The sequence below is a fragment of the Delphinus delphis genome, chromosome 15 (genome assembly GCF_949987515.2).
Source record: "Delphinus delphis chromosome 15, mDelDel1.2, whole genome shotgun sequence".
Lineage (NCBI taxonomy): Eukaryota > Metazoa > Chordata > Mammalia > Artiodactyla > Delphinidae > Delphinus > Delphinus delphis.
Genome location: NC_082697.1, coordinates 8,109,450 through 8,136,750, shown reverse-complemented (window position 1 = coordinate 8,136,750; position 27,301 = coordinate 8,109,450). Strand labels below are relative to the sequence as shown.

Sequence of the window (27,301 nt, the reverse complement as noted above, 5' to 3'; positions counted from 1 at the left end):
TCTAATTAAAGGGGACCCCAGTGCATCTGTTTGCAAACAAACAACAACAGTCCAGCTAGAGAGTCTGCGTGTGTGTGTGTGTGTGTGTGTGTGTGTGTGTGTGTATTTAAATCCCCGATAATTTGTTTAAAGGGCAGGGGGGTACAATAAAACCAGTTTGGCATTTCCTTGGGTGGTATGTGTCCCTTTCCCCAAGAGGATGAATTCATGAGAGACCTCAGGGGCTGCTGAGAACAACTGTGCCTTTGAATGAATTCTTTTATGGATATCAGTCCAGAAGTCGCCGTTGGCTGGAGCTGGAAAGCAGAGTTTTTTGATTTTTGTTTTCCCCGATTGCAGCCATTTCAGCTCAAAGGCCCAGTTCCTGGAAAGGGTACTTCTTCATGACATTGGAGAAGACACTCTTCCATGTGCACCTAAAAATAAAGAAGTCAATAATTTAATGAGTATGTCAACTTCAAAAAGGTACCTTTGCCCCCTCCTCCAGGTCGTAATTTCTCTTTCAGTTTCAGGGTGTTCTTAACATTTTACTGTGTGCCGTTTTGCTATCCAAATGGCATTCCTGGGTTCTGTAGTTTGAAGAACTTCAGTCCTTCTGTGAATCCGTGTCCTGGGAGCTTTCCTGAGCTCACTTGGGAACTGTGTGCTCTTTTCACACTAGGTCAGCAGGAGCATGGAAATTAGTATTTATTGTAAACGCATCAGGAATTGGCTCGCCAGTCAAAACCAAACAAACTCCACAAAACTCAGAAATGGAGTTTGAACTTGCTTCTCAGGCTACAACTGGCTTTAGAATCCCCCCAATAAGCCATTTATTTGAGTCCTATCTGGCTTAAATTTTCTTAAAAAAAAAAAAAAGCAATTTCATTACAAGATTGTTCTCTTTTTTGGCCAGGAGGATGGGAAACCAGTTACAGAAACTGTTGGCATGCTTTCCAGCAAGATTCGCAGCAGAGAACTTCTTTTTAAAAATTAAAAAATGTTTTTCTGGGGCGGGAGAGGGTGGGAGGGCTCCTTCTGCATTAGTGACTCAGCCCTGCCTGGGGACATTTCTCTTCAAGGCAAAAAGCCCCTGTGTCCAGTGAGGTGAAGCTTGCAAATAATACTGTCACCTTTCTCAATAGACTGGTATGGTCTGGAGCCCAAAGGTCACACCAGGCAACCCCCCTGGTGTTTAGAGACAAAGCAGTAACCAGCTGCCTGTTTGCCTTGAATCATCCCATGTACTGTAATGGCGATGGTGGAGGTGGAGGGAAAGTCACCCCCCACCAAGGGCTTCCCCAATGTTTTTTTTTTTTTTTCTTCATTTGGGCAAAGTTAAGCATGCAGACATGAAGCAGCATGAGGTCATTCTCAGCTGGGTGAGTCACAGACACTGAGGACTCTCCAGGTTCGGGCAGGAGGGATGAAGAAACCAACCCCTCTGCAAGGAAAAGGCCTCTGGTCTTTACTGGAAACTGAGCATTCAGGCAGCCCAAGCTGGGAGCCAGCGGGTTCCAGGAGCCAAGGAGCTCCCAATTTGTTCTTTTAGAAACATTTTTGTCCCGAACACATTTTCCAAAGGCCTTTTTGCCTAAGCCATTGTTTTATTTGCCTAAGGTATAGACTTGTCAGGAGAGGATGTTCAATGTTATTTCTAATCACTGTGATGGATTGTACATGCAATGGACTTGTATGAGTCAGTGTATGCATGTGGTTCTGTCGGTTACACGTGTCTGTGTATGATTATGAATGTGTGCATGCACTTATCTGTTCCTGTATAGAAGTAACTATGTTTATACGTATGAATGTGTGCATATGTGGGTATAAATACACGCTTGGACGTATACATGTGTACCTGTAGTGGACACTTGGGATGACCCTCATCCTCTAGCTGGTAAGGGATCCAGCTTCTCAGCTCAGTGGGAGCAGCTTGCCTGTCCTGACACCTGCCAGGGTGGCCCATGTCTCACCAACAAGGGGACAAACCCTGCCTTGTAGGTATGACCAACTTTATGGTGCAATTCATGCTCCAGGGCCCCCTGGCAGATCAGGACGAAACTCAACTCCAGCTGAGACCAATCCCTGCCCTGTCCTTCTCTTCTTCCCTTTCCCCTGGGAGCCCTCCTTCAGCCTAACACGTGCATCTGAATCCCTGTCTCAGGCTCTGCTCTAGGCGGCGTGGCCTAAGAAAGTGTTTGTATATATGTGCATGTGTGCGTATATACAAATATACGTGTGCACACATTTGTATGTGCACGTGCCCACATACAAGGAAATTGAGAAGGATCTGGGAGAAGAGATAAGATGCAAAAAGAGCACTGATTTTCTACTGTGGAAGATAAAGGCATCTCAGACATAGAGCACGAGAGACCTGCTTTCAAAGTTGAAAATTAAAAGATCCTTCAGATGTAAATGTACTTTTTATTAAATCAGAGAAAGATACAGTATACATGGTATCAGTCAATCATATGGCTACTTTGGATTACATTTTAATACACTCATCGTCCTATGTACTCCTCTGTACAAGTATTAAAAAAAACTCAGGTATTTGAATAATCTTCTGTAAATTTTTATTATTAACTGGGGTTATAGGGAGGGTTTTATCAGAGCACATCCTGAGAACATTAGGAAATTACAGACAGACTTGAGATAAGTGTCAGACAGAACAGATGAAGCAAGCCCCTCAGCCATCTGAGAAACATTAATAATGTAAGATTGCAGAGACCAAAATCTTTGTTAGGGATGCAGGATGCGGGATGAAAATGGAGACCTTGGCGCCCCCTAGTGTTGCAAAATAAACTCGCAACTTCACTTACTCGGTTTGGTTTGTTTTTTTTTGAAGTTGTAATCCCCGCCCTTGTCACTGAGCCTCAAAAAGCAATTGTTTTCCCAAATTATGTCAAGCCCTCTCCAGTCAATCTTTTCCCGCTCGTCAGTAACGTTCAAGAACCCTATTTGAAAAACAACTCTTATTCATTCCTTTGTCATTCCCCACACATTCCGTTCCAGAAAATTGGCAACCTCCCAACACAGAGCCCACGTTTTCCCTCCTTGAGACATGAACTTAAACAAACGGATTCTTGTCTCTCCTCTTCAAGCTGAGAGGATGAGCGTGTATTTACTACAAAGCTTAATCCCTTCAGGCAGGCGTTTTCCTTCTGCAACTTACTCATCACCGGCCATTTTTCATAACTTCACCAGAACGCAGTCCTCGGTCCCCTCCCCCTACCTGCTTGGCAACCATCGACTCTTCTGACCTGGCTCGTTAACCTGCTAAACCATCTTGACGGTTATATTTACCAGGAAAGACTGGACCAGAGACAGAAATAATACACCTCAATATACAACAGCTCAGGCTTAATCTGTAAGCAGAATTTCATTTCGTGGCCATCAGAAGAAAAAATATATACATGGAGCGGGGTTGGGGAGGAGACTGAGTGGGGAGAAGACCTCTTGGTGGCGGAACTTGGTGGGAACCGTGGTGATTTGTTTACTTGGATTTGCCAACTGGTCCGATGGATACGGGGTCTGTTTGCACTTGAGCGTCCAACATCCGCTTGGGTCCCTGGAGAGAAATATACAAGAAGTTGTATCCTAGTGAACAGCTGTAATATCAACAACTGCCATTTATGTAGCACCGACTCTGTGCCACATAAATACACCTTATTCGTGGCCAGTGGGTAAGAGGACGGTTTCCAATGAGATGCCCGAGTTCAGTGCCCAGTTATATTACTTTCTAGCGTTGTGAAATCCTGGACAAATGGCTGAACTCTTTCTGCTTCAGTTTCCTCATCTTTAGAATGGAGGTGATAACATTTATCTCGGAGGGGTTGTTCCAAGATAAAGTGAGTCCTGACTTGTAATGTACTTAGTACCTGGGGTGTAGAAAACCTGCCACAGTTAGAGCTCACTTCCGTCACCCTCTCTAATCACTTTCTAACCACACTGCCTGTTTGCTTTTCTTACAAAACGTATCTTTGCAAAGTTTTCATGTAATGCCAAGTAGGCTGCTTTCTGTTAGAATCCAAGCAGCATATGGAGGAGGAGGGGAAAAGGGGCAGAATGAAGGGGATGTCACTAGGAGGGCAAAGGTCACGCAGGGAGTGGTTGGCGGTGCAGTCTCTGAGAAGCTGACCTGAGGGCTGAGGCTGGGCTGGGCGGGGGTGAGGGGGGCCAGAAGCTCGTTTCCTGTAGGTGACAGGGCCTCGATGGGTCCCTGGCTGGTGCCAGTCCCGCTGCCGGCGTTGCCCTCTCAGGAAAGGGGTCAGACAACCCCAGGGAAATGTGTCCAGCCTGACGGTCCTCAGGGCTTGATCGGATCCTTGCAAAATGGCAGGAAACCCCTCCCTCGTTCTCCACCACTGTTGGGAGTCTCCTGACAATGGGAAGATGGAGGACTTGAAGAATAAGCACTTCCACCTCAAAGGGACGTTGCCGTAATTAAAGAGATGATGAATATAAGTGAAGCACAGCCTCAGAGGAAGGGCTCGGTGACTTGAATTGTAATTATTATCTAGAACCTGCCCACGTCTTGGCATCTCTGCAGGCATCACAATGCCACACCGCCACTGGCTCTCCCAGGTAACCCTAGAAGTGCTACCCTGGGCATCTGTTTCTGCTCTTGCCACTCTATAAGCCATTTCTGCACTATAGCAGCAAAATAGTCTTTAAAGGCTATAAACAAAGGTCCTTGCTTAACACCCTTTAATAGCTTCCCAATTTAAGTAGGATTATGTCAACATTCTTTGCACAGCCTGTACAGCCAGCCTGAGCTGCCCACTGCTCCAACCTTAGCGACTTTTATTATTCACCTAGCTGACCAGCTCCCAGCAACGGGGCCTCAAACATACAAAGCTCATTCCCACCCCAGGGCCCTTGCACATGCTGTTCCCTCCTGCTGGAACAAAGAGTCTTGCTCTCTTCCTGTCTGGCACCGATAATCAATCCTGTCTCATCTCAAATATTATCTCCTCAGAAACACTTTCTGGATCCACAGATTCCAAGCTGCACACGTACTGCTGTCCTCATCCCCAGCGTAACCCGTCACATTACCATGTTTATTTCCCCTCCGTGACTTCCCACACTAACATTTCTGTGTTTTAATTTATCTACTTTATAGTTCCATGTGTCCCACTAGAAAGTGAGCCTCAAACTGAGGTTCTACACACATACTCAAGGACACAAAGACGAGACAGAAATAGATGACACTGATAAAATTTTAAACTTGGGGCCTGAGAGTCTGTATTTCTAATAAACTCCCCAGAGATGCTTCTAAAGACCCAACTGGGGCCAGAGGAACCACAGCCCTCGCCGAACCTCCACTATAATATTAGAGGGCACCAATGTCTCGCCTAACCTCTACTATAATATTAGAAGCCACCAATGTCTACAGATACTCATGAAATGGCATAGTTAGGAATGGTTAGGGCAGTTTGCTTCACGTAACTACCCCATCTTCACTGCAACATGAAGGTGAACCCCGGTTCACTGGCCCCATAGCTGATGCCAGTAGTATTGCCTTGCCTGGCCCTCCTGGCTCAACCCACGTTCCCACGGGCCCTGGGTATGATTTCACTTGTCTCTCTTCCTTATTATTTGGGTGATGATTCTTCTCCCTGTTTGCCAGGATTTACGTTATCCCAGATATAATGAAACCTTTACTAGTAGCGTATTTCACTCCATCTATTCGTTCATCAACAGACACTGCTGGGGTGTCGACTGTGTTCTAGCCACACGCGGGCGGGATGGAGGGGACAGCACGTCTACCTGTGACAGGTCTGGTCACTGCCTTCCCTAAGCTAACAGTCTGAAGAAGGAGACAGAGAAGAACCAAATGGACACAAATAAAGAACCCCAAGCTTAATTCATTATTTAATGTCTGGCCTCCACTCACCCCTCACTGGACTTCCCCAGAGGGAAGGCGCTAATAAGTTTTAGCCTGGTCTGTATACCCACCACCCAGGGCCAGGCTCACAGCAGCTTCCCTGGTGCAAACTCCACAAGGCTGACTTTGGCCACAGACGAGTATCCCTGCTTCTCATCATCACCTGTTCCTGCCAACCCACCCCATCCTTGTATTCCCTCTCCTCCAGCCAGACTGAGCCTCAGATCCGTGCCGTCTCCCCCCCACACCTTTGTTCCCATGGCCTGGACCTCACCTGCCTTCAGACTTCCCCTTGCCTCATCCCTCTACAGGTTAACTTGAGGTCCCTCCTCACATGGAACCTCTGAGAAGCCCCCGCCCCCCTCCTCCCAAACCCAAGGCCAGGCCACGTCCTCACCCTCAGGCTCCCTTCCCGTGCCCGCCCCTGCCTCCCACCCCCCACCCCCGCCATCAGCGTCACACCTGCCTGTGGCCGCGGAAAAGCGAAGCCTGCGCCCACCTTGCTCTCTGCGCCTGGCACACAGCAGATCCTCGGTGTTTGGCCAAGGCCCAGCCACCCCCTGGCCAGCCGGTCCCCTTTGGAAAAGCCCAGAAAGAAGAGGCGAACCGTCCACCCACCAGGCCCTTGAAGAAGCCCCCGAGGGGCGGTCGCCGCTTCTCGAGCCTCTTCTGGGACTTGTCCCCGTCCCGCAGCGAGTTCGCCTCCCCCGGGGCCTCCACGCGCGGGGCCGGCTCGTTGGCTTCCTGCTTGCTGCTCTTCTGCTTCTCGGTCTCGGCAGACGCCTTCTTGTCCTTGCAGGCGCCCTCTTTGCCCTTCTGGCCGGCGACTGCCGGTTCTGACTCCGGCGGCACCACCGCCTTCTCAGTGGCCTCTGGGGCCTAGAGCAAGTTCAAACAAAATGCATTTTTAGTGGCTGCAAGACAACGCTCAGTGGCAGGTGAGTAAACATGTTAAAACAGAGATGTTCAAAGGTTGGATGGTGCCTACGTGTTCAGGATTCCTGGGTGAGATGGAAAAAAGTAAGAAAAATGTGTAAATACTTTCTATGGTATGAGGTCACAGTGGGGACATTTATTTACCAATCTGGTCATTCATTCATTAATGAAAACTTCCCCAGCAAGCATTCTTTACTCCTTCTTCGGGAACTAGAACCTGGGTTTTCCCTGGAGAACCACCCTTCTCTCTGGTTTATTCCCTGTGGTTTCGACACACTCATTTCATCCCTGGACAAAGGGCACACGACTCAGGACTGGCCGGTCAGAGCACTGCATGTGATTGGGCTGCTGGGATTGGTTCCAGCTGGCCAAAGGCAGCTAAACCTGGGCTAATCTCAGGGCTTTGCTAAAGCAACCGAGAGAGAGGTCAGTTCCCTTTCCATGAACTTGAAGCTGGGAAGATGAAAGCCTGGAGCTTCCAGAACCACCACCATTTCCAAAGAAAAATCCTGGAAGTGGAATTTCTTTTTTCTGAAAAATGAACCATGAGGCACAGAGGAAAGCAGAGCTGAGAGATGAAGAGAGAGAAAGGGGAAAAAAGAGCCCTCGTATGGATGGCATTACGCATGCCCCTGGATCTAGCCGTTCCTGAAGCCCCTTTTTATATGAGCCAGCTTTGAGGGGATTTCTCCCACTTGCAACCACACGTCACTCTTCTTGGGATGCCTGGTCTTTTCTTCATGATTATGTCTATCTTAATTTCTAGCGTGAAACTGTCATTTCATAAAACAGTGGTAAAAGAAGATAATGGTTTTAGTTGTGAACATACATCTTTTCACGGTAGAGTGAAATGTTTGCATTCCTACTTGGTTCCTACAATTTGGAGGAATAAGGCTGTAAAATCCAAAATTCTACGTAAATTACAGACAACCAAAAATCTGTTAGGAAGTAAAAGACTTTTTCCCATAATTTGCTTGAACTGAAATGACTCTGGGGGTCAGACAGATAAAACGAAAGCATGAAAGAGGCTAGGAGTAAGAATAATCATATGGTGAACTTATTTCCCCAGTTGTGAAAGCAGCATAAGGCCAAAGAAATATTTCTCTAGTGTACGAAAAACAGTTCAAGCTCTGCTGGCTTTGATGCTGGGGAGACAATTTGCAGTAGGGGGCACTGTGGTGAATTGAATGCCACATGCCTTGTCTAAAGGGGCCACAACTGCTCAGACCCACCAAAGATACGATGTGGGATTACAGCCCCAGTGCTGTCATATCTTCTATGTTTTCAGATGGAAGCTTGAAATCGAATTATTTCAAATGCAAAATATGTCAGTTTAAAAATATTGACATCGAAAGTTTTAAAGCCCTGTTCACAGCAAACAACCACAACACAGTTATCCCTGTGGGCTGCATTTGGCCCACTGGATACATATTTACAACTTATGATTCATAAAATGTATGTGTTGTCCCCAAGTCACAAAGTTCTAGGACAAAGTGACAGTTTTGATTCAGAGGGCATAGAACTGTCATTTCACATCAGTGAATCAAACACACCCCTTAGAAATGAGCAGGAAGACAGAGAAAATTCCCCTGTCCCGAAGGCCTCCCCAGGCTGCAGCGCCCTCCTGGAGGGCAGAACTCCTTGGAGATCAAAGCCTCAGACATCCAGTGCAGCCCAAGAAGATGTTTTACAAGCACATGTCCTGAATATTTCTGTTGGATCCCAGTTGCCAAAGTTGTAGCAAATGCTAAGATACAGATGTTGAGTATAACAGAGGGCCTAGAGCAGATACTCGCCTTAGAAAGAGACAGAAACTCCCACCGTGCTGCTCTGCACAAAGGCCAGAAACCAGTGACCCTGCTCAAACACCCTGTTAACTGTTTTTGTTGCATAGAAGATTTTAAGATACAGTGAGTAGCTAAAAGCTCAGTGTCTGGAGTCAAAAGAACATGGTGTGGGGACTTCCCTGGTGGCGCAGTGGTTGAGAATCCGCCTGCCAATGCAGGGGACACAGGTTCGAGCCCTGGTCCAGGAAGATCTCACATGCCGCGGAACAACTAAGCCCGTGTGCCACAACTACTGAGCCTGCGCTCTAGAGCCCGCGAGCCACAACTACTGAAGCCCATGTGCCACAACTACTGAAGCCCGTGCGCCTAGAGCCCGTGCTCCACAACAAGAGAAACCACCATGGTGAGAAGCCCGCGCACCGCAACAAAGAGTAGCCCCCGCTTGCCGCAACTAGCGGAAGCCCGCGTGCAGCAACGAAGACCCAATGCAGCCAAAATAAATAAATAAATAATAAAATAAAAAATTAAAAACAAAAACAAAAACATGGTGTGGTTCTGGTTTCATCACATCCTTGCTGTATGACCTGGAATAAATGGTGTGATCTCTCAGCTTCCTCTTCTGTACGGGAGTAACAAACAAACAAATCATACTTCATGGTGTTGTGAGGATTAAATTAGCTAGTAATGGAAAGCCCACTGCACACAGCGTCTGGATGCCAAGCATAAAGGGACCAACCGTCTTGGTCTGTCTGGGAGTGAGGGGGTTCTAGGACATGGAACCTGCCTTTTTAAAACCAGGAACGTCCCGGGCCCACTGGGATGAGTTGGTGGTCCTGGCTTAACACTAGCAGCAGCGACTCTGAGTGGCTAAGCATCCAAGCTGCGGGTGTAGACAAGGCGCTCAAGAAATACAGACACCTGCTGAATCGAGTCCCCGTGTCTCTCCAGCCTCATCTTCTATCCCGCCCCACCCCCCATCCCCCCACTCATTCTGCTCCAGCCACACGGTGCTTTTTTTTCTTGAACAAACTTATTCTCAATTCAGAGCTTCCTACTGGCTGTGCTTCTGCTCGGTCTGTCTCCAGGGCTTCAGATGACTGCTTCTTTCCCGGACGGTCTCAGCTCAAATGTCATCACCTCCTTGGAGACACAGTCCCTGATTAGAGGGTCTAAAGATGCCTGACCCCCCTTCTTGTAGAACACTGCTGAATTTTCTTTTCTTTTTTTTTAACTACCTTTCCCTATTGTATTTTTTAAAAAATATTTATTTATTTATTCGACTGCGTTGGGTCTTCGTTGCTGCACGCGGGCTTTCTCCAATTGTGGCGGGGGGGGCTACTCTTCCTTGTGGTGCGCAGGCTTCTCATTGCTGTGGCTTCTCTTGTTGCAGAGCATGGGCTTCAGTAGTTGTGGCACATGGGCTCAGTAGTTGTGGCACGCGGGCTCAGTAGTTGTGGCTCACGAGCTCTAGAGCACCGGCTCAGTAGTTATAGCGCAGGGGCTTCGTTGTGCCGCAACACGTGGGGTCTTCCCGGACCAGGGCTGGAACCTGTGTCTCCTGCGTTGGCAGGTGGATTCCTAACCCCTGCGCCACCAGGGAAGCCCCTGAATTTTCTTTATGTTTGCAGTCATCACGGGGATTTCTTTGCTCACCTGGAAATGTTCTGATTCCCTCCGGAGCACGAAACTCCTCTGTGTCTCTTCCATTGCTTTATCCCCAGCACCTCACCTGACACATGGTAAGTCGCCATCAAAATGGGCTGGATGAATGGCCAGCAACTCGCCTTCCAAGTGTTCCCAAAATACTTCCCTTAGCACATCACTCGGGTGTGAAGTGGGAAGTCCCTACAAACCAACAGCTCTCATGGGACACTGATTTTTTTTCAGGAGGGGAGCTTTCAATGGGTCATATCCATTTACCACATGGTTATTACTCCATCCCTATTAGGCCTAATTTTTTTTAAAAAATGGCTTAGAAACGAACTTCTGGAAACAATACATGGCCGGTTCCTTACCTTCAGAGTGAGCTAAGAATCGGAACTGCGCATGACTGCTTTGTCATGAAATGCAGAAGATTTAGAATCTTTGCTTTGGGGCTTGACGCTGTCTCAAAATTTGTAACGAAAATTATTCCCATCTGAATAACCCGAGTGTCTCCTCTCCTAGAACCCAGGGATGCTGGCAGGAAGCTGGAGCACAAGGTTACTGGAGCATCCCGCTTGATTCAGACACTGGAAGCCAACCCAGGCTGGGAATTTCTTGGGCTTTTTTTCATGGAAATATCAACTAAGGCTTTTATAACTCAGAGGGCAAATCTAACAGGAGCAGAGAATGTCTGTTCCCACCCTCCAAAGTTAAACGAAGCATTTGTCATCTCCCAATAGTACACACCAATCTTCTCACGTCTGGATCCAAAGCCCTGGAAAATAGAATGCTCAAAACATTTCTAGATGAGTGTAAATAGAATGACGTTTCCAGCTCATTCAAATTTCCACTGACTGTTTTCAGATTTTAGAATCACCAAAATGACTGGCATAACTGTTTCACTGTCAGATTCCAGACAAAATGTACAAACATATTTCAGTGTTTCATGGTGAATGACGTAAGTTTATCATGTTTCCAAGGTAGTAACCTTTGGGATTTTTGGTTCCAAAGTGGTCCAGAGTATGGGTTTGGGGGGGGCAGGTATAGTAATAAGTTAAAAAAGAAAAATGAAAATAATTTGAATGCACTAAAAAGCAATATATTCCATGTCGAAATATACAGGATAAACTAATTATTATGGAAGTAGAAATATCATAAATTATTTAGTAATTGCTGGAATCTGTGTGTGTGTGTGATACGAACAACATTACAGGGTGATAATTTCTCATCAGAAGCACAATAATAATAGTAATAGAACAACAGCAACAGCTATGGCTTTATATGGTGAAGCCATATAAAGCCAATGTGAAAGTATTTGGAGTAAGGAAGTAATTAAGGTTAATTGAGGTCATAAAGATGGGGCCTTGATCCAACAGGATTAGTGTCTTTGTAAGAAGAGACACCAAAATACTCATTCTCTCTCCTCTCTATGGTATTTTGTTACGGCAGCTCATGCTGATAAACACAGCAACTAACACTTGTTGAGTCCCTACACCAGGAATGTTCTAAGTGCTTTACATGTATGGATTCACCTAAACATGACAGCCCTATAAGGCAGCACTTTTCCTAGCTCCATTATACACATGAGAAACTGAGGCATGGAGAGATTGGTAATTTGCCTTTGGTCACACAGCTAAAAAATAGCTGAGCCAGGATTCAAACCCAGGCAGTTTGAGTCTGCAACCCATGCTCTTAACCACATCTCTGTATTACCAAAATTAGAACAAGAATATTTGATGACATTTTTGTGGAGGTATATTTCTAAGTTAAAAAAGAGTGCAGGTTATAAAATAGGGTGTTGAGCATGAGATGATCCCACTGGGGAAAAAACAATACATATATTTATAAAAATGTCATAGCTGTCTCTTTAGGATAGAGAAAATGATAGAAACGAACCACCTGACCCCATGTCTTTCACACATCTATTCCAGAAAAAGCTCCTACTATGTACCAGGCACCATGCAATGTGATAAAAAAAAAAAAAAATAGAAGAGGCCCCTTCCTTGCTCTACAAATACTCCAGACAGGGGCGGGAAGGGGTAGGGGAGACATGGACATATGACTTATTTCAATGTGTGACAAGTGCCATGAAGTAAAAGGACAAGATGCAGGGATGATGGGTGGAAAGGGAACAGCTTTTTGAGGAGGTGACATTTAGGCCAAGATGTGAAGAATGGGAAAGAATTGTCCATGTGGAGAGAGGGAAGAGCACATGAAGGTGCTTTGCGGTAAGAAATAGCTGAGGAACTCTAGCTTGTTCGTGCTTGCATCTGCAAAGCCCAAAGTGGTGCCTGGTATACAGCAGGCACCCAACCTAGAGACATCAAATGAGTTGGCTGTGGTTGAGAATTGCATCAGAAATAAGGCTGCAGAGAACCAAGAGCATGCCAGCTAAACCCACCATTGAACCGAGTTTACAGATCACTTACTTGGTAGCTGGAGTCTTTCCCATTTATTTCTTCTGAGTGGGTGATCCCTCCATCCCCTTTCACTGACTAAAATAACAAACAGACAATGGCCTTTCAGCTACCACAAGCACAGCAACATGGAGAACGCAAGGGAGGTTGTGAAATGGATAACCTCAGTCATTCATTGTTGAGATTCAAGGTCAGGACAAATGGAAGACCAACTAGAAACGCCTTCCTCATGAGTCACATGATTTCTATGTGGTCTATAACCAGAGTCGGATTAAATTCAAGTGTTGGTCTCCAAAAATAACTACAATAAAAGTCTTAAACCCTGGGATTAGGTAATTCTGGGATAAACAAATGATGATGAAAATACTGATGTTGGAACCAGAAGGTGGTTGAACATGTAGAATGAATGAATAAGTAAACAAACAATTAAACCATTGGTAGCTATCTATTGGTAACATTTAAGTGGTGGGTGTTTTGCTGTAGTATTTTTTGCCCCTGGCAGAGTGATGGACTGTCGAACACTCTATTTTCCAATCTTTAGTGCCCCCTGTGGCCGGCGGCATCAGGGACAGGGCTGAATGGGGCTGACGTCACAGATTTGGGCCCTTAAATCAAAAATCTAAGCTAAAGTTTCTACAAGTGTGACACCGGGACCAGCAGCTTCAGCATCACCTGGGAATCTGATAGAAATACAAACCCTGAGAACTACACCAGATCTACCGAGTCAATAACTCTCGGGGCTGGGACCCAGCAATCTGTTTTAATAAGCCCTCCAGGTGACTCTGAGGCATCACTGCTTTAAGCTAACTGGCCATAGACAAATACAGACCAATGCTGGAGTCTGCAGTTTTAGCTGTGGATTTAGTAATGTTCTATGCTTGACGCTTGATAGAAGGCCTAAGAAGTCTGGCAATGAATTGTTCAGTTATTAACAATTTGGACTCAGGTCTAACCCCACATATGTTTTCAATGCTTATGGTCTCCTCCTCCTGGCTAGAGGGAGGGATTGTAGAAGTGGAGGTTAAGCTCTGTGGCACAAAGAAGAAGACTTTAGATTCCACTGTTATTATCTCGGCTGTTCTGCTTGCGGACAGCAAGAACCTATATAACACCTGCACGGAGAACAGTTACAAACATTAAAGCATTCAGTACTTTTTTTTACTGGTTAATATCATGTGCCTCTGTAATCTGAGATGGGGTACTCATATTAGCAGAGATAATAAAAATTATTATTTACGAAGGCTAACTTTTAGTGGAGTGCTAAGTGCCCGGAACTGTACTAAATGATATAATAACATGCGTTAGTTCATTTATTTATCACTCCACAGTCTTAAGATAGAGGAACAATTTTATTGCTCTTGTTTTACCAGCAAGAAAATGGAAGCTTCGAGAAACTAACATGGGTCATGGAAGTAGCAGGTTGGGAGCCATGATTTGGCACTATGGCAATGAGTCCATCTTCTATATTCTTATTTATTTTTTTATTTTTGGCTGCTTTTGGATCTTTGTTGCTGCACGCGGGCTTTTCTCTGGTTGCGACTTCATTGTAGCGTGCAGGCTTCTCATTGCGGTGGCTTCTCTTGTTGTGGAGCACCGGCTCTAGGCGCGCAGGCTTCAGTAGCTGTGGCTCGTGGGCTCTAGAGCGTAGGCTCAGTAGTTGTGGCACACGGGCTTAGTTGTTCCGCGGCATGTGGGATCTTCCCGGACCAGGGCTTGAACCCGTGTCTCCTGCATTGGCAGGCGGATTCTTAACCACTGCACCACCAGGGAAGCCCCATCTTCTACATTAACCTCCTCCCCACACTGCCCGTAGAAGGTAGGAGGTACCATTCAATGAACAAACACTTATTGAGCATCTACTATGAAGCTACCTAATTAGGAAAAATGATAAGGGCTTGGATAAGGTGGAGGTTGAAAATCTCAAATAGGGATATTTATGGGACGTGCCTATCATCAGGGCACAAATATGCTTATCTTTACTGCTTGGTGCTGTTCTCTGATCCAGAAGACTTGACTAGGACTGTCTATGATTGAACACAGTATGAGAATTCCAATATCCTTCCTACCCCCAAAGCAACCTTTCCAGAGCTAGGCTACTAGGACCTTGATACCTACTTCTTCATTGATTAGGAATGGAGAAGCCATTCCTGAACTCTTTCTTCAGCCTGAACTCCCAGTGTCTGGAAGTTCCATGCACTTTTCTTAGAGATATCATTGTCATGGGTTTCCCCAAGCTGCTCAACCCAAGGGCAAATAAGGATCTGTTCTCTTTGTACAATTTAGACCCATTCAGATGGAAGGTGGTTTTTTTCTTCCTCTAGGTCTTCTGCATTGTTCTACAAGGACCAATTTCTTGAGAACATTTAGAAAAAGAAAGGGCTCTCAGTTATTATTTCTCTCCCTGCAACTAGCTCTTTCAGCTCTCACCCAAGAGTTTTACCACTTTGGGATTTCACGGGGCCTCCAGAATTCAGGCTGTGTTGTAACTACCCTGCCTACTCAAACATACTCCCTAGGGTCCTATAGAACACAGGGTCCTGTCCTAATGAGGCGGCCTTTAGGGAATGCTGAAAGGCAAAAACCAACCAACCAACATGGTTTTTTAAAGCAAAACCTGAATGGATAATTAGGAGTCATGTTACACCCGCTAAGAGAGAGAGATTTTTAACTTCCCTTTAATTGTTTCAATTTGGTTAGTGTTAGGTACCTGCCAGTTTAAGGTTAAAATTGATTTTCTTCTTCCTTCCTTTCCTAGCTAGCCCTTGAGGGAGAATTTGGATTGAATCAGAAGGCTCCCTTGACAGTAGTGGATCTAGGCTACTACCATCCTGAAAACAGACCGTCATGCTGCCAGGGAAATCATTGCAAATAGGTTAAAAGTCTTTAAAAAAAAAAAAAAAAAAAGGGAGAATACCTCGAGTTTTTCTAAGATTTTTCTCTGTTGTTCACTTTGAGACATATAAAACGGTATTTATGCAAAGGTGACTGTATGCTGAGTTTAGACTAAGGGTCTTATTAAGTCCATCTGAGGTCTCTTCAATACCTGCAGTTATTAACAATTCCTCCCCTCCTTCCTCCCTCCTTCCTTCCCTTCTTTCCTTTCTCTTTCCCTCTCTCCCTCTCTCCTTTGTTTTCCTTCTACCCCTCCTCTTTCCTCTTTGCAGAGCCCTCTTTCAGTGACAAATTAAAATAGTTCCTGTTGGGCTTTCTATTCAAAGGACCATAACCTCAGAAGCTTATTTTTCCCAGCTGTCACAAAAAACAGAGTTGCTGTTTAAAGAGACAAAAATGCTTTCAGAGACTATTTAGTACTTTAAAGAACAGTTTGAAGACTATTAAGTAATTGTGGAGATTTCCCAGTATGATACTGAGCAAGTTTCTTTACAAAGAGTTTATTTTTATTCACAAGAATCCAAGATGAAGCATCTCAGGGCATCCAGCCTGCGGTGCTGAAATGGGATCTGGTTGTGAATCCAAGCCTTGCATATTAATGAAATCACTTTTAAATTTCTTTCATTGTGTCATGCATTCCTATAGCTTGATACTCTGAAGAATGCTGGAAGCATCTCTGATATATATCACTTAGGTACTTAAAATTCTAGTGGAAGTGTTTGATGGTCAGTTCAAATCTCTTTGAAAGGAATACAAGTGTATTTTGATAGAGATCTATCCCAACTGAAGTTGCGATTTAAAGGAAGAATTGGGATATTTTAATTTAGTGTGAGTAGAGGAGCCCGACTGTTTACTAAATCAACCTCATTACAACAAATCTAAAGAACTGGACCTGCTAGAAAGTTCCAGGATAAACAGAGGTTATGAGTCCAATCTTTGTGTTTTACCAAGACGCTCACCTGAAATGGAATTGGACAATTCAGACAAAACGACACAGCCAAGGTAAATCTCGCTTTAGTGACAAGTATATTCAGAAAACTTTCGTCCAAGCTTTATGTAAGACATGTATGAATTCTGCTTTCTCGTGCTTTGTTGTAATTTCAGGTGGAGAATCACAAAAATGGAGCTATGGTTGTTCTATTTACTCTCCAAGAAAATGGCTGCCAGAAGCAGCACAGGAGGCAGCAGTGACAAGGCTCAGCTTTAGAAGCAACGAAAGCCTGACTCTGAATTCCGGCTCTGCTGTCGACCAGCTCCGCGACCTTGGGCAGGTCCCTTAAACACTGAGTCTTCGTGCCCTCATCTGCACAGTGGGGCAGGAAGAGTGTTTGTTTCACAGGGTTTTTAGAACAGTAGCTATTATTATTATTACTATTAATAGCTGAGACCCACCAAATGACTCCAGAGTCCCCTTTTAGGGTAGGAAAGAATGCAAGTCGCTGATGGAGACAGGAATTGCCCCCAACAAATGCTACTTTCAGAAACCTTACCTTAAAGAACAACTCAATATTCATATGTTAACACTCAGGGAAGAAGTTGAGATCAAAAACTTTGGCTAAAAGACGCCTGTTTGTTGTTTTATAATTATCCTTACAAACGATTCTCCTTTTTCCACAAGACAGTCAATTTCAGCAGGTTTTCTTAGATTTATTAGATTGAGTGTAATTAACAAAATCCCTCTGATTTCATGGCTGTCTCACTTGGGCCTTTAATTTGCCCAGTATTAAAGTTCAAGAGTCTTTCTTATCTAAGCCTGAGAAGGTTATTCCAACAGAGTTTCTTACAAAACTAATGGTCTAGAGAAAGAGACAGGAGGAGGATTAAATGAAACCATGTATGTGACAATGGTTTGCAGGAGAAAGCACTTTTCAAGTGTAAGGTGTTATTAATATTGACAAAGTATAAATCTATTATCTTTGTACTTCCATCCACCACCTTTTCTGGTTTCATCTGCCTACCTGGTTTGTGGGTACATGAATACAGTTCTCCACCCACGCACTTTGTAAAAATATACTAGTGCTTCAGATAGCCAATTTCTTGACATACCGTTGAATTAATACACATAAGACTCTTTTTCTATTTAGGGTGTGACAGATGTCTTAGCTATTCCTTGCAATTTTTTCGAATGTCTGCAGGAGCCCATAGGATTTTTGTGAAGTGCTATATCTACATGTGCCCAATGCAATGTTAGGACTTATATGACTCTATTTTCTTTTCCCTGAAATATAATTATTTGAAAAATGATCTTCTTTCTATTTTTAGGAAAGATTGATTTCTGGAAAGAAAAAGATCACTTTAGAAATGAACTGGGAAATGCATTTATTTAAAAAAAATACTCAACCGAGAAGTACTTTGCCATGGGATAGTAAAATACGCTATCTGAAAGAAATTTAAGGGAAGGGAAGGCTAGAAAGTAGAAAATCAATGATCAGATGAATGGAAACCCTGATTACAAAACAAGGGTGATGTGTTTGCAATTGAGTTTTCCCTTCTATTAAATCAATTACTTTTAAAAACTATATTTTGCTAAAAATACTTAAAATCAGTTTAAAACATTCACTTATTCAATTATAATGCTCAGGCACATACTAAAAGAAATAGAAAATAAAAATCCCATAGCGATGGGCCAGATGCTGCCTCTATCGTCAAGCCCTTAAAGCAGTTTTTTGTTTGTTTGTTGTTTCCCTACATAAATCCAAAGACTTTAGTTTGAAAGCTATGAAATATTACCCAAAAGTGTTTCCTGAAAAAAACTGCTGAAGCTGACTTGCAGGATTCTACACTATGGGGATATTAACACCTGGGCAAAAAGTAGACGTATAACGATATTCATGCAGGTTAGTGAAGCCGCTGAGATCACGTGTGGAAGATACATGGTGTATGCTCACTGAATATGGCACAGACTTCAAAATAAGTCTGTTTTCCTTACTAGGCTTTGTTCTGCATGAGGACACGGACCACATCTATTTACGTATCTGTATCGTCTAGAATATAGTGAGAGCTTAATAATTATTTGTTGAATAAGTGAATAAATGAAATGCAGAAAGTTGGAAACCAAATGTCCATCCATAGCGCAACGGTTAATCAGAACATGATAAACCCAGACAATGTGATTCAATGAAGTTCTCATAAAGAGTGAGATGGCTCTGTATCTGGGGCTGCAAACTCAAATACCCACGGGATAGACCAGAAATGTCAATGAGGGAGGTGGCCTGGGTGGGGCAATAGGGAGTGGTGGGAATTGTGGTAAACTTGAAAAAACCCCTGTCTTTTGTGTATCTGAATTAACTGCAATGGGAATATAATGTTCTAATGAAAACAAAACAGAATGCAAGACCAGAATAATTAAGAAATCTGGAATTTTAGGGGAAATCTCAACAATCATGGAAGCTTGGGGGTTTAAACATTAAAAGGAAGCAATAATATTCAAGCTCCCAGGTATAACCCTTTTAGTGGGCAACAGGAAATAAGAACAATGGACATTATAAGACCTGGCACTGTGAAGTGACGGAGGATTACTTGGGGAAATGTGTCCTTTTCTACCCCATGCCTATCCTATGGAGAATCAATTCCAAACGACGCTTGTTTCCAATTTGTTCAGACTTACACAGTTTCTACTGCTAGAAAATATCCCCAAACAACATCTAATGGATAACTCCAGAGGATGAATTTAAGTATGGAACCTCACTTGAATTTAAGGACTTGTTTTGAATGGATGCATTGGGTGGTTTAGAGGTCTTTCATGCTTTATTTGGAGGCTCTTGTATTTTCCTCCCTTTTAAACGAAGAAGTCTCATGTTGATTATTTGGAAGAGAAAGTCATTCTGTTTGCTTTTTTTTTTTGTATCTCTCAACTCCATCCAGAAACTAGAAAGCTGGACCATCCTCAATGTTGTGATGAGCTATTTGGGGATCCCATTTGTAATGTAGATGGGTTGCCAGAAAGAGGCCAAATGTTCTTTTCTTTCCTGATGTCATGTAAAAATTGATTTAAAAATCTCAAATCTTGATGCCCATTTTCAGTGCCAAATTGCAGAATAAATGGCCAGGAATACAGATGGGGTTCCAGCCATGCAGGCTGCCCAGTACTTCTTACTCCATGAGAATTCAGCAATAAAAGAAAATGATTCCTGTCAACAGTTTCTAACAGTGATTTCTAATATTCCTCATCTCCCACTGGCAAGGGTTTTGTTCTGTTTTGTTTTGTGGACTAGAAAGAATTCCTTAACAGATTGAGCTTGTGAAATTAGAGAGTTGCTTTCTCAAAGGATTAATTCCCAAATACTCCTGAAAATAAAGGCACACTATAATGAAATTCTTGTTTTTCATTAAAAGAGAATTAAACCAATGACCTTTTACATGGCTTTTTGTTTTTTTGTCTTCCAGCCGATTGGGGTTTGATTGCATTATATTAAGTTCCTGGATGTTTAGATATTTTATGCACATGACTCTTCACAGACGCCCAAAGATGTCTGCCCAGATTCCTTCCATTCTATAGAAATTAAAAACATGGCAAATTCACCAACTAAATTATACACCCTCACTATTAGGAAATCGTCATTTCCTTTCATATCATACCCTTTCTGGAATTATCTATAAACAAGCTTTGCCCAAATTTGTGTCACTCATACATCCCCTTCAGAAGTTTTCCAACATCAAAATATAACTTGAACTATTAATTACTTAATCCTTTAAAAATGCCTTATGTTCTTTATGTAAATAAACGTATTTTCAAAGGAAACTGCATATTATTACCATAACGAGGAAAATGGGATCATTTGCCAAATACACAGCGAAACTTTTAAAAATAAATAAAATTAAAAGTAAGCAACACTATTAACTTCCAGGTTGGTATTGTTGTCTGCCACAGCTCAGGAGCCCAGGCCAGCTCCTCCTTTGTTAAGAAGGCAGTTAGCAGGGGTTAAAGGTTAAGGAAAATTAGCAATAAAGAGAGACATTCTCTGTGATTAAATCAGGAGGACGAAAGGGAATTTTCTCAACTCCTATTCGGTTTATATTCCATCTATACTACCTAGAGTCATGTCTCACTGCCTGACCTGGGCTCTTTGGTCTCAGAAGCTGATGTATGTATTTCAGTTTCCCTGAACTGGAAGCAAGGGCTTACCATCTGTCTGAGAAACGCCATCAGAGAGGGTCTTGGTGTTTTGCGTTCTGCGCTCTTGAGCGTTTCTTCTGTGGGTTCAGGTGTGCGATCTCCTTCTTCGCTGAGATCCACTGTTTGTAAGGCTGATTCTACTTCTTTGGACTTTACAGCCTCTACCTGTGATTCACACACCACCTGGATTGTTTTGCCAGGTAATAAGACAGTGGGAAAAAACCCCATCCCCCAGACATGTTTTATAAAGTGGGGTCCCGGTTCTCCCCTCAACCACATGGTAGCTACAGTTTGGAGTCTAGGTTATCCACAGGCACATCTTGAAGAAGTAATACTTACATCATATCATGTGCTCTCCAAATATGCTGAAGTGGAAGAGACAAAACTCCTGCCCTGGGAAGCTACAAGGCTTGCATAGGGAGTCCCTTTTAAGGACCGCCCTTCAGAGCATGCTCAATACCCCTTCCAATCAATCTATCAGACCCACCTGTTTGGTCTCCCCTAAAGGTAGATCACACCTGGCCTGTGTAATTATGTCCTTAAGGGTACAATCTTAGGACAGTGGCCAGGATGTTTTCCACTGCACATCCTAGCTCGCTGCAGCTGTGGAGAAACCGTCCTCTTTGCAAGAAAGGATAGCGTGAAAGCTTCTCAGTTTAATGGGCTTGACTTCCTTGTTAACTCATTTTCCCACTTCTCCCCAGACCAGTCACTTGTTCTTGTTACTTAACTGAAGTTCCTGCTTTCAGAAACAGGATGAACTTGGCAAGAGAACCCTGGCTAAGTTCCTGTGGCCCCCAGCAGGGTACCTCGTGAGCTCAGCGCCCCTTGAATGTCTGAAGGGATGGCCACCAGTGGGGGGCTGAGATGGAAGCCCTGCCCTTAGATGGTTCACCTGCGCTCTGATTCCAGATTTTGTTCGTTTGCATCGCCTCACTCCGTTTGGGCTGTGCCCCAGTCACACCTGGGACAGCTTTTGTGTTTGCACTGGTCCCTGCAATGCGACAGAGTTAGTTGGCCTGGAGTTTTATAATTTCCTTTTCGTTTCCTCAGGCAGGGGTTGGCAAACTACTACCAAATTCATCCCAGAGCCTGTCTGAGGATGGCCCATGAGCTAAGAATAGATTCTAGATTTTTTAAAGGGTTGGAAAAATTGTTTAAAAAGATGAAGAATTGGCAACGGAGACTCCACGTAGCCGGCAAAGTCTAAAACATTTACTATCTGGCCCTTTACACAAACACTTGTCATCTCTGCCGCAGAGAGAAGTCCTCTAGAGCCAAAGGCATCTTTGCATTTGTTTTGGCTGGTGCCAGACCCCCAGCTTCCTCCAAATCCTGTTCTTGCTGTTAGGGAGGAGGGGAAGGGAACTTAGTCATTTCTAAAAACACAGGATGACTGTGGAGAAATCATTTTCCGTTCCTCCATGCGGAATATACCATTGGTTTGCAAATAACCCAAATGATCCAAATTGAGAAGGACCCTTCATCTTTATATTGTCAGCTGAAGCAGGAAGGTGCCCATCAGCAAATCAGCATATAGAAACATCCCCAAACCTGGCAATTAAATCATAGCATTCTCTCCCCACCTTCCGTTTCTTAAGGTATTGACACAACTTGCAGCATTTTCCCTTTGTAATCTAAGATCTAGGTTGGGGAGTTATAAAGTCAAAAGTCCCCAGAATGCAAGGCAGGTGAAGTCAGCATGGATTGACCAGGTTTAAGACAAAAAGGAGTGGTGGGAACTACAACAAATGAAAGTTATGTCGTCCCACTGAAAGACAGTAAAACACTAAAACCACTGGACAGTCAAACAAAGCACGACTGGGAGGAGGCTTCTGCTGCTGGGCTGTCTGTCTTCAACCCAGGCCTGTCTTTAGGAAACCAGGCAGAGACTAGAGCCAGATAAGAGGCTGGATTAGTGGTCAAATGTGGTCCTGGGTTTCCGCATCCAGGCCTGACTTAATTGCATTTCTGAAAAATAAGCTTCAGCCACAAGAGCCCTGGGGTACATCTGAAATGTAGGCAGCCTGGTGGAGTGACCAGCCTGCCTGGGCCTAAATCTTGACCCTACCCCTTCCAGGGGCTCTAATCCAAGTTTCCTACTCCACACGTCTGTGCTTTCATTTCTCACTTCTCGATGGGGATAGTATGCACATCAGAAAGTTGTTTTGAGAATTAAATCGGGCAACACGTGTGAAGTTCTTGGAACGGTGCCTGACATGTAACGAGCACTTAATTAACACTAGCGGTTGTTACTTAGGCTATTTGAGAGCCATTTACTCCACGGGCATGAATTACCTGGAATCACCCACCATGCACATGTCCACTATTTAGAGAAGATATCAATAACTATCTCTTACTATGTCAGACATTGTACAAGGTATTTTTAATACATTACCTCAATAAAGAGTTACTGAGTTACTCAAGACAGCTCAGAGTACGTAACATTATCCCTATTCTATAGATCAAGAATCATAATGAGTGAATGACTTAGCCAAAGTCGCACCACAGGCAAGTAGTCATTTCAATGAGGATGGAGTTGTTTACCAGTAACTGAATATCTAATAGTGACTTAACCAATAACAATATGGAAGAAGAAGGTTGAAAGTAGGAAGTTACGGGGTTGGTTCGGTGGCTCCACAGTGTTTCTATAACCTGGGCTCTTTCTATCCTTTGGCTCTGCCATCCTTGTCATACTGAATTTTCATCCTTTTATCTGCTGCCTCATGGATATAAAGTAGTTGCCACAGTTCCATGCATCACATCCTCAACCCAATGTCCTAAGAAGGAAGGACAGTCACAGCAAAAGAGTGGCTTCAAATGAACTTCTGTATTTTGATCCTCTACTCAGGGTACATTTCATTGACCAAAAGTAGGTCACATCCTTACCCCTTGACTAATTATTGGTGAAGAAAACGGGATTGTTGGTTTAGACAAATCACAGTGAAATACTTTGGGGTTGCCAACCTTACCTAAGATCAAGAGAAAGAGGGTGGAGGAATGGGAAATGGCCCATAGGTAGGTAATGAACAGAGTCTGACTCACTGACTCTGGGTTCAGATTTATTTGCGATTGAAGCAGCAAGTTCATTTTTTGTGTGGAGAGCGTGGTGGGCCATTTACTCATATGATAAAATGACTGTATGGGAATAACTTTGCACATCAACTTTACTTGAGTGCCAATGGTTTTCTTACTGGACCTTTCCAAATGTCAAGGGGTGTCAACTTATAAATCCTAGCCCAGAGTCCATTCTTCAAAACACAACTATTTCAGTAGGAAGAAAAAAAGGGACTTCTAGGGACTCTCATTAGCTTTGAAGTCAGGCCAAGAAGTTGGCTTTCAGCAGCCAAGAAAAAAAAAAAATCCACTGACATCCAGTGTGGAAATCTAGAAGGATTCGAGCTAAGTGAGGATCTGATTTGCATATACAGACATGAGAATTTGATTTTTCTTTGGATAGCTTTCTGATTCCTTTCCAGGCCAGAGCTTTGGAAAGAGTTGTTCCTTAATCAGAATATATGACTGCATCTGCACACTTTAACTTTGGGTACAGTGGACAAGGTGAAAATCAGATTTGTGCTACATTTTAGAATTAAGTCTCCCTTGCTTGATTTCAGTAGGGGATATTGTATGTTGCATGTAGATGGCTAGTACAATTAACACGGACAATACACATTTCAGCAAAAGGTTTCACTTTTTGCCCCTAGTAATATACCATATTTACTCTTAAAATTTGGTTTACACAGTTTTTACTAGAGCTGTGAGTTTCAGAAACTGATTTATAGCAAAATGGATTTCCTCCACTTAAACTTCACCCATGACATAATAATATTGATATTAAATTTTTAAATTATAGAATCTTATTTGGATTTGTTCTGATTTGATTTATAACATGATTATTTAATTGCAAAGACACTGTAGAGATTTCATTTTTATACCCAGTAACTCTTTCACATTCTTCCTCATTCTCAGCCCCCTAGGTTTTCTTTGGGAGGACAATCCTCCCTAACTTTAATACTATGTAATACGGATGAAGCTGGTTGAGCAGGTCTAAGCCAATTAACATGGCCTAGCTCCTTGGTCATATGAGTTCAGGGATGGGAATATGTGGCAGAAAGTAGAATTTTCCCAATTATTCATTCTGCCTTCCTATAAAAGAATTACACATGCATGCCCACTGCTGTGTGACTTGCTTTGGAGAATGGAATGTGAGTGGACATGATATAAACCTCGACTGAGTGAAAGTTTTAAGAGCTATTCCATGGCTCAGCCATGGCACTATTTTCTCTCTGCCATTCCAGCTGCACCTCCTTGTTGAAGGGGCTGCTTTTTCCATCTAGATTTCAGTAGGAAGAGGCCATAAGGATCACCCACAAGCCAACTTACAGCTGATATGCAGCATGAGTGAGGAAAAAAAAAAAAAAAAGAATCTGTGCTATTGAAAACCACTGGAATTTGGGGCTTGGTTGTTATTGCAACACAACCTGGCAGATGCTGACTAACAGAGCATGGGAACCCGTTTAAGTCAATGAACAGGAACAAATTCCAGGACGTGCAGGGTTGCTGCTGGACCAGTTTCTCCTTTACTCTGCACTGGCTGACGTGATGTTGGAAGGCAGAGGACGTAGCCAGGCCAAGAAGGTTGAGCCAAGGGAGAGCATGAGAGCCAATAAATTCCACTTTCTTTTTAATCCAGGTAGAGATGGGTTTTCTTTCACTTGCAACTGAGAAGTTCATCACTAAGAAAGAGAAATACCTGTTTCCCTGATCTAATAGGTCACTGGAAAGGAAAGCTCCCACCCCCGCCCCCAGCCCCCCACCATTAGTTAGAACATTACCTCAATTAACCAGTGGTCAAAACATTTTCAGGTTACAACAAAAGAATTCAATATTTTCCGTAGTCAGGATAAACAGATTTTTTTTCCTGTTAGGACCAAAGGCTCATTCTAGGAAAAGCGTTAAAACTTCCAGGGGCTTCAAGCACCTTATTTTTCTTTTCATAAAACATTTTGAAAAATGTTGACATCAGCCTGCTCTTTACTTTGCACTGGGTGATAGATCAGTTTTGGAAATTCTCGGTAGAGAAACTTTAAAAACTAAACTCAATCGCATTTCAGCCAGAAGAAGTTGAGACTGTTTCAGGACTCTTGTAATATGGTTAATGACACCTAATTGTCCTGTTCTGAAGGATTAGAGTATTATCCATTGTTTGGATTAACACCATCTCTCTTACTTGGGAAAAGGAAATTAAACTAGTTGTTTTACACATACCTTGACTCCACGTGGACACTGAGTCAGCTGTGAGGTGTGTAATTTCATGAGGAAATATAATCCCTGATTACTGGGAAGCACTCACTTCCTGTTGTTACAACTCCTATGCATTGACATTCCCGCAGGGGGAGGCAAACTCTTCCTGCAAAGGGCCTTGCAATTACTCAGCTCTGCCCTTGTAGCATGAAAGCTGCCATAGACTGTGTAAAGGAAGGAGGGTGTCTGTGTTCTAATAAAACTTTATTCATAAACACTGAAATTTGAATTTTGTGTAATTTTCACGCATCACAAAATATTATTCTTCTTTTGATTTTTCTTCAACCATTCAAAATGTAAGAACCATTCTTAGCTCATGGGCCATACAAACACAGGTGATGGGCTATATTTGGCCCATTAATGGTAGTTTGCCAACCCTGAATTACTGAGTTCTTCCTATGTTTCAGGCACTGAAATACGCATACTACCTGCATTACTCATTTAATTCTCACAAGAATCCTAAGGGGTAGGTAATATTATTACGGCCATTTAAGAGATGAGTAAACTGAGGTCCAAGAGGCAGCACAGCCTGGGGATGATGGGGCCAAGATCACAACATTTTAGCCTCGCTCTTTCCAACTAACAGTTAGGAGATGAAATGTGAAAGCTTAGAAATAGAAACATCATTTGTAGGACTAAGCAATTTAAAGCGATCTTTAAATGCTTCTTTATTTTCTTGACAAAAATATTGGGTTGGCCAAAAAGTCTGTTTGGGCTTTTCCATAAGATATTACAGAAAAACCTGAATGTACTTTTTGGCCATCCCAATATTTTGCTTTCATTTGTATCTCTATCTGATTTTGTGTTATCTTTCAGTATCAATCATTTAACTAATTCATGTTATTTTTCTGTTTCAAATTTGAAAATAAAACACATTCTGTTTGCCTGCTGGAGATCAACTCTGCATTTTCCCGTGCGAGCTGCAAGAGACACGAGGTTCCTCGGATAGGCAACTACACATGAATATCCAAAAAGAAGTTTCTCTTCAGAAAACCTGGAACTTCGAAGCTAACAACTGCCCTGGATTTAACCTGCAGCTTTTAAATTTAAAGTTCATGGGAAGAGGTCCCTCTTGTAGGCTGCTGAAACAGAGACCTAGGCTTGCTAGAAAATAGCCAGCAAACTCATGAGAATTTGAATTACCAGAGACCTGAGCTTTGTGAGCTACTAAATTTGGCTCCAAAAAGAAAGGGTCGGGGGGAAGAAGAAGAAGAAGAAGAAGGAGGGGGAGACAGGAGGGGGAGGGGGAGGGAGAGGAAGGGGAAGAAGGGGAAGAAGAAGGTGGGGGGGGCAGAGAAAGAAGGGAGAGATGGAGAGAAGGAAAGAGAAATAACAA

At 43.4% G+C, this 27,301-nt stretch overlaps 1 protein-coding gene across 5 annotated transcripts in view; it reads right to left on the bottom strand.

Moving 5' to 3' along the window:
* Window positions 1-2,638: 2,638 nt before the first annotated feature.
* BCAS1 (brain enriched myelin associated protein 1) overlaps window positions 2,639-27,301 on the bottom strand; it is a 95,344-nt gene continuing 70,681 nt past the window's right edge. For 2 of the 5 annotated variants that reach the window (XM_060033385.1, XM_060033386.1), the window contains 4 exons: window positions 20,668-20,841; window positions 12,663-12,728; window positions 6,485-6,745; window positions 2,639-3,547 (listed from right to left, as the gene is read on the bottom strand). In XM_060033385.1, coding sequence (XP_059889368.1) covers window positions 3,473-3,547; window positions 6,485-6,745; window positions 12,663-12,728; window positions 20,668-20,841 — 576 coding nt within the window. In that variant the 3' untranslated portion in view covers window positions 2,639-3,472. The remainder of the gene's footprint in view (window positions 3,548-6,484; window positions 6,746-12,662; window positions 12,729-20,667; window positions 20,842-27,301) is intronic. The other 3 variants (XM_060033388.1, XM_060033383.1, XM_060033384.2) reach the window with 2 other exon arrangements.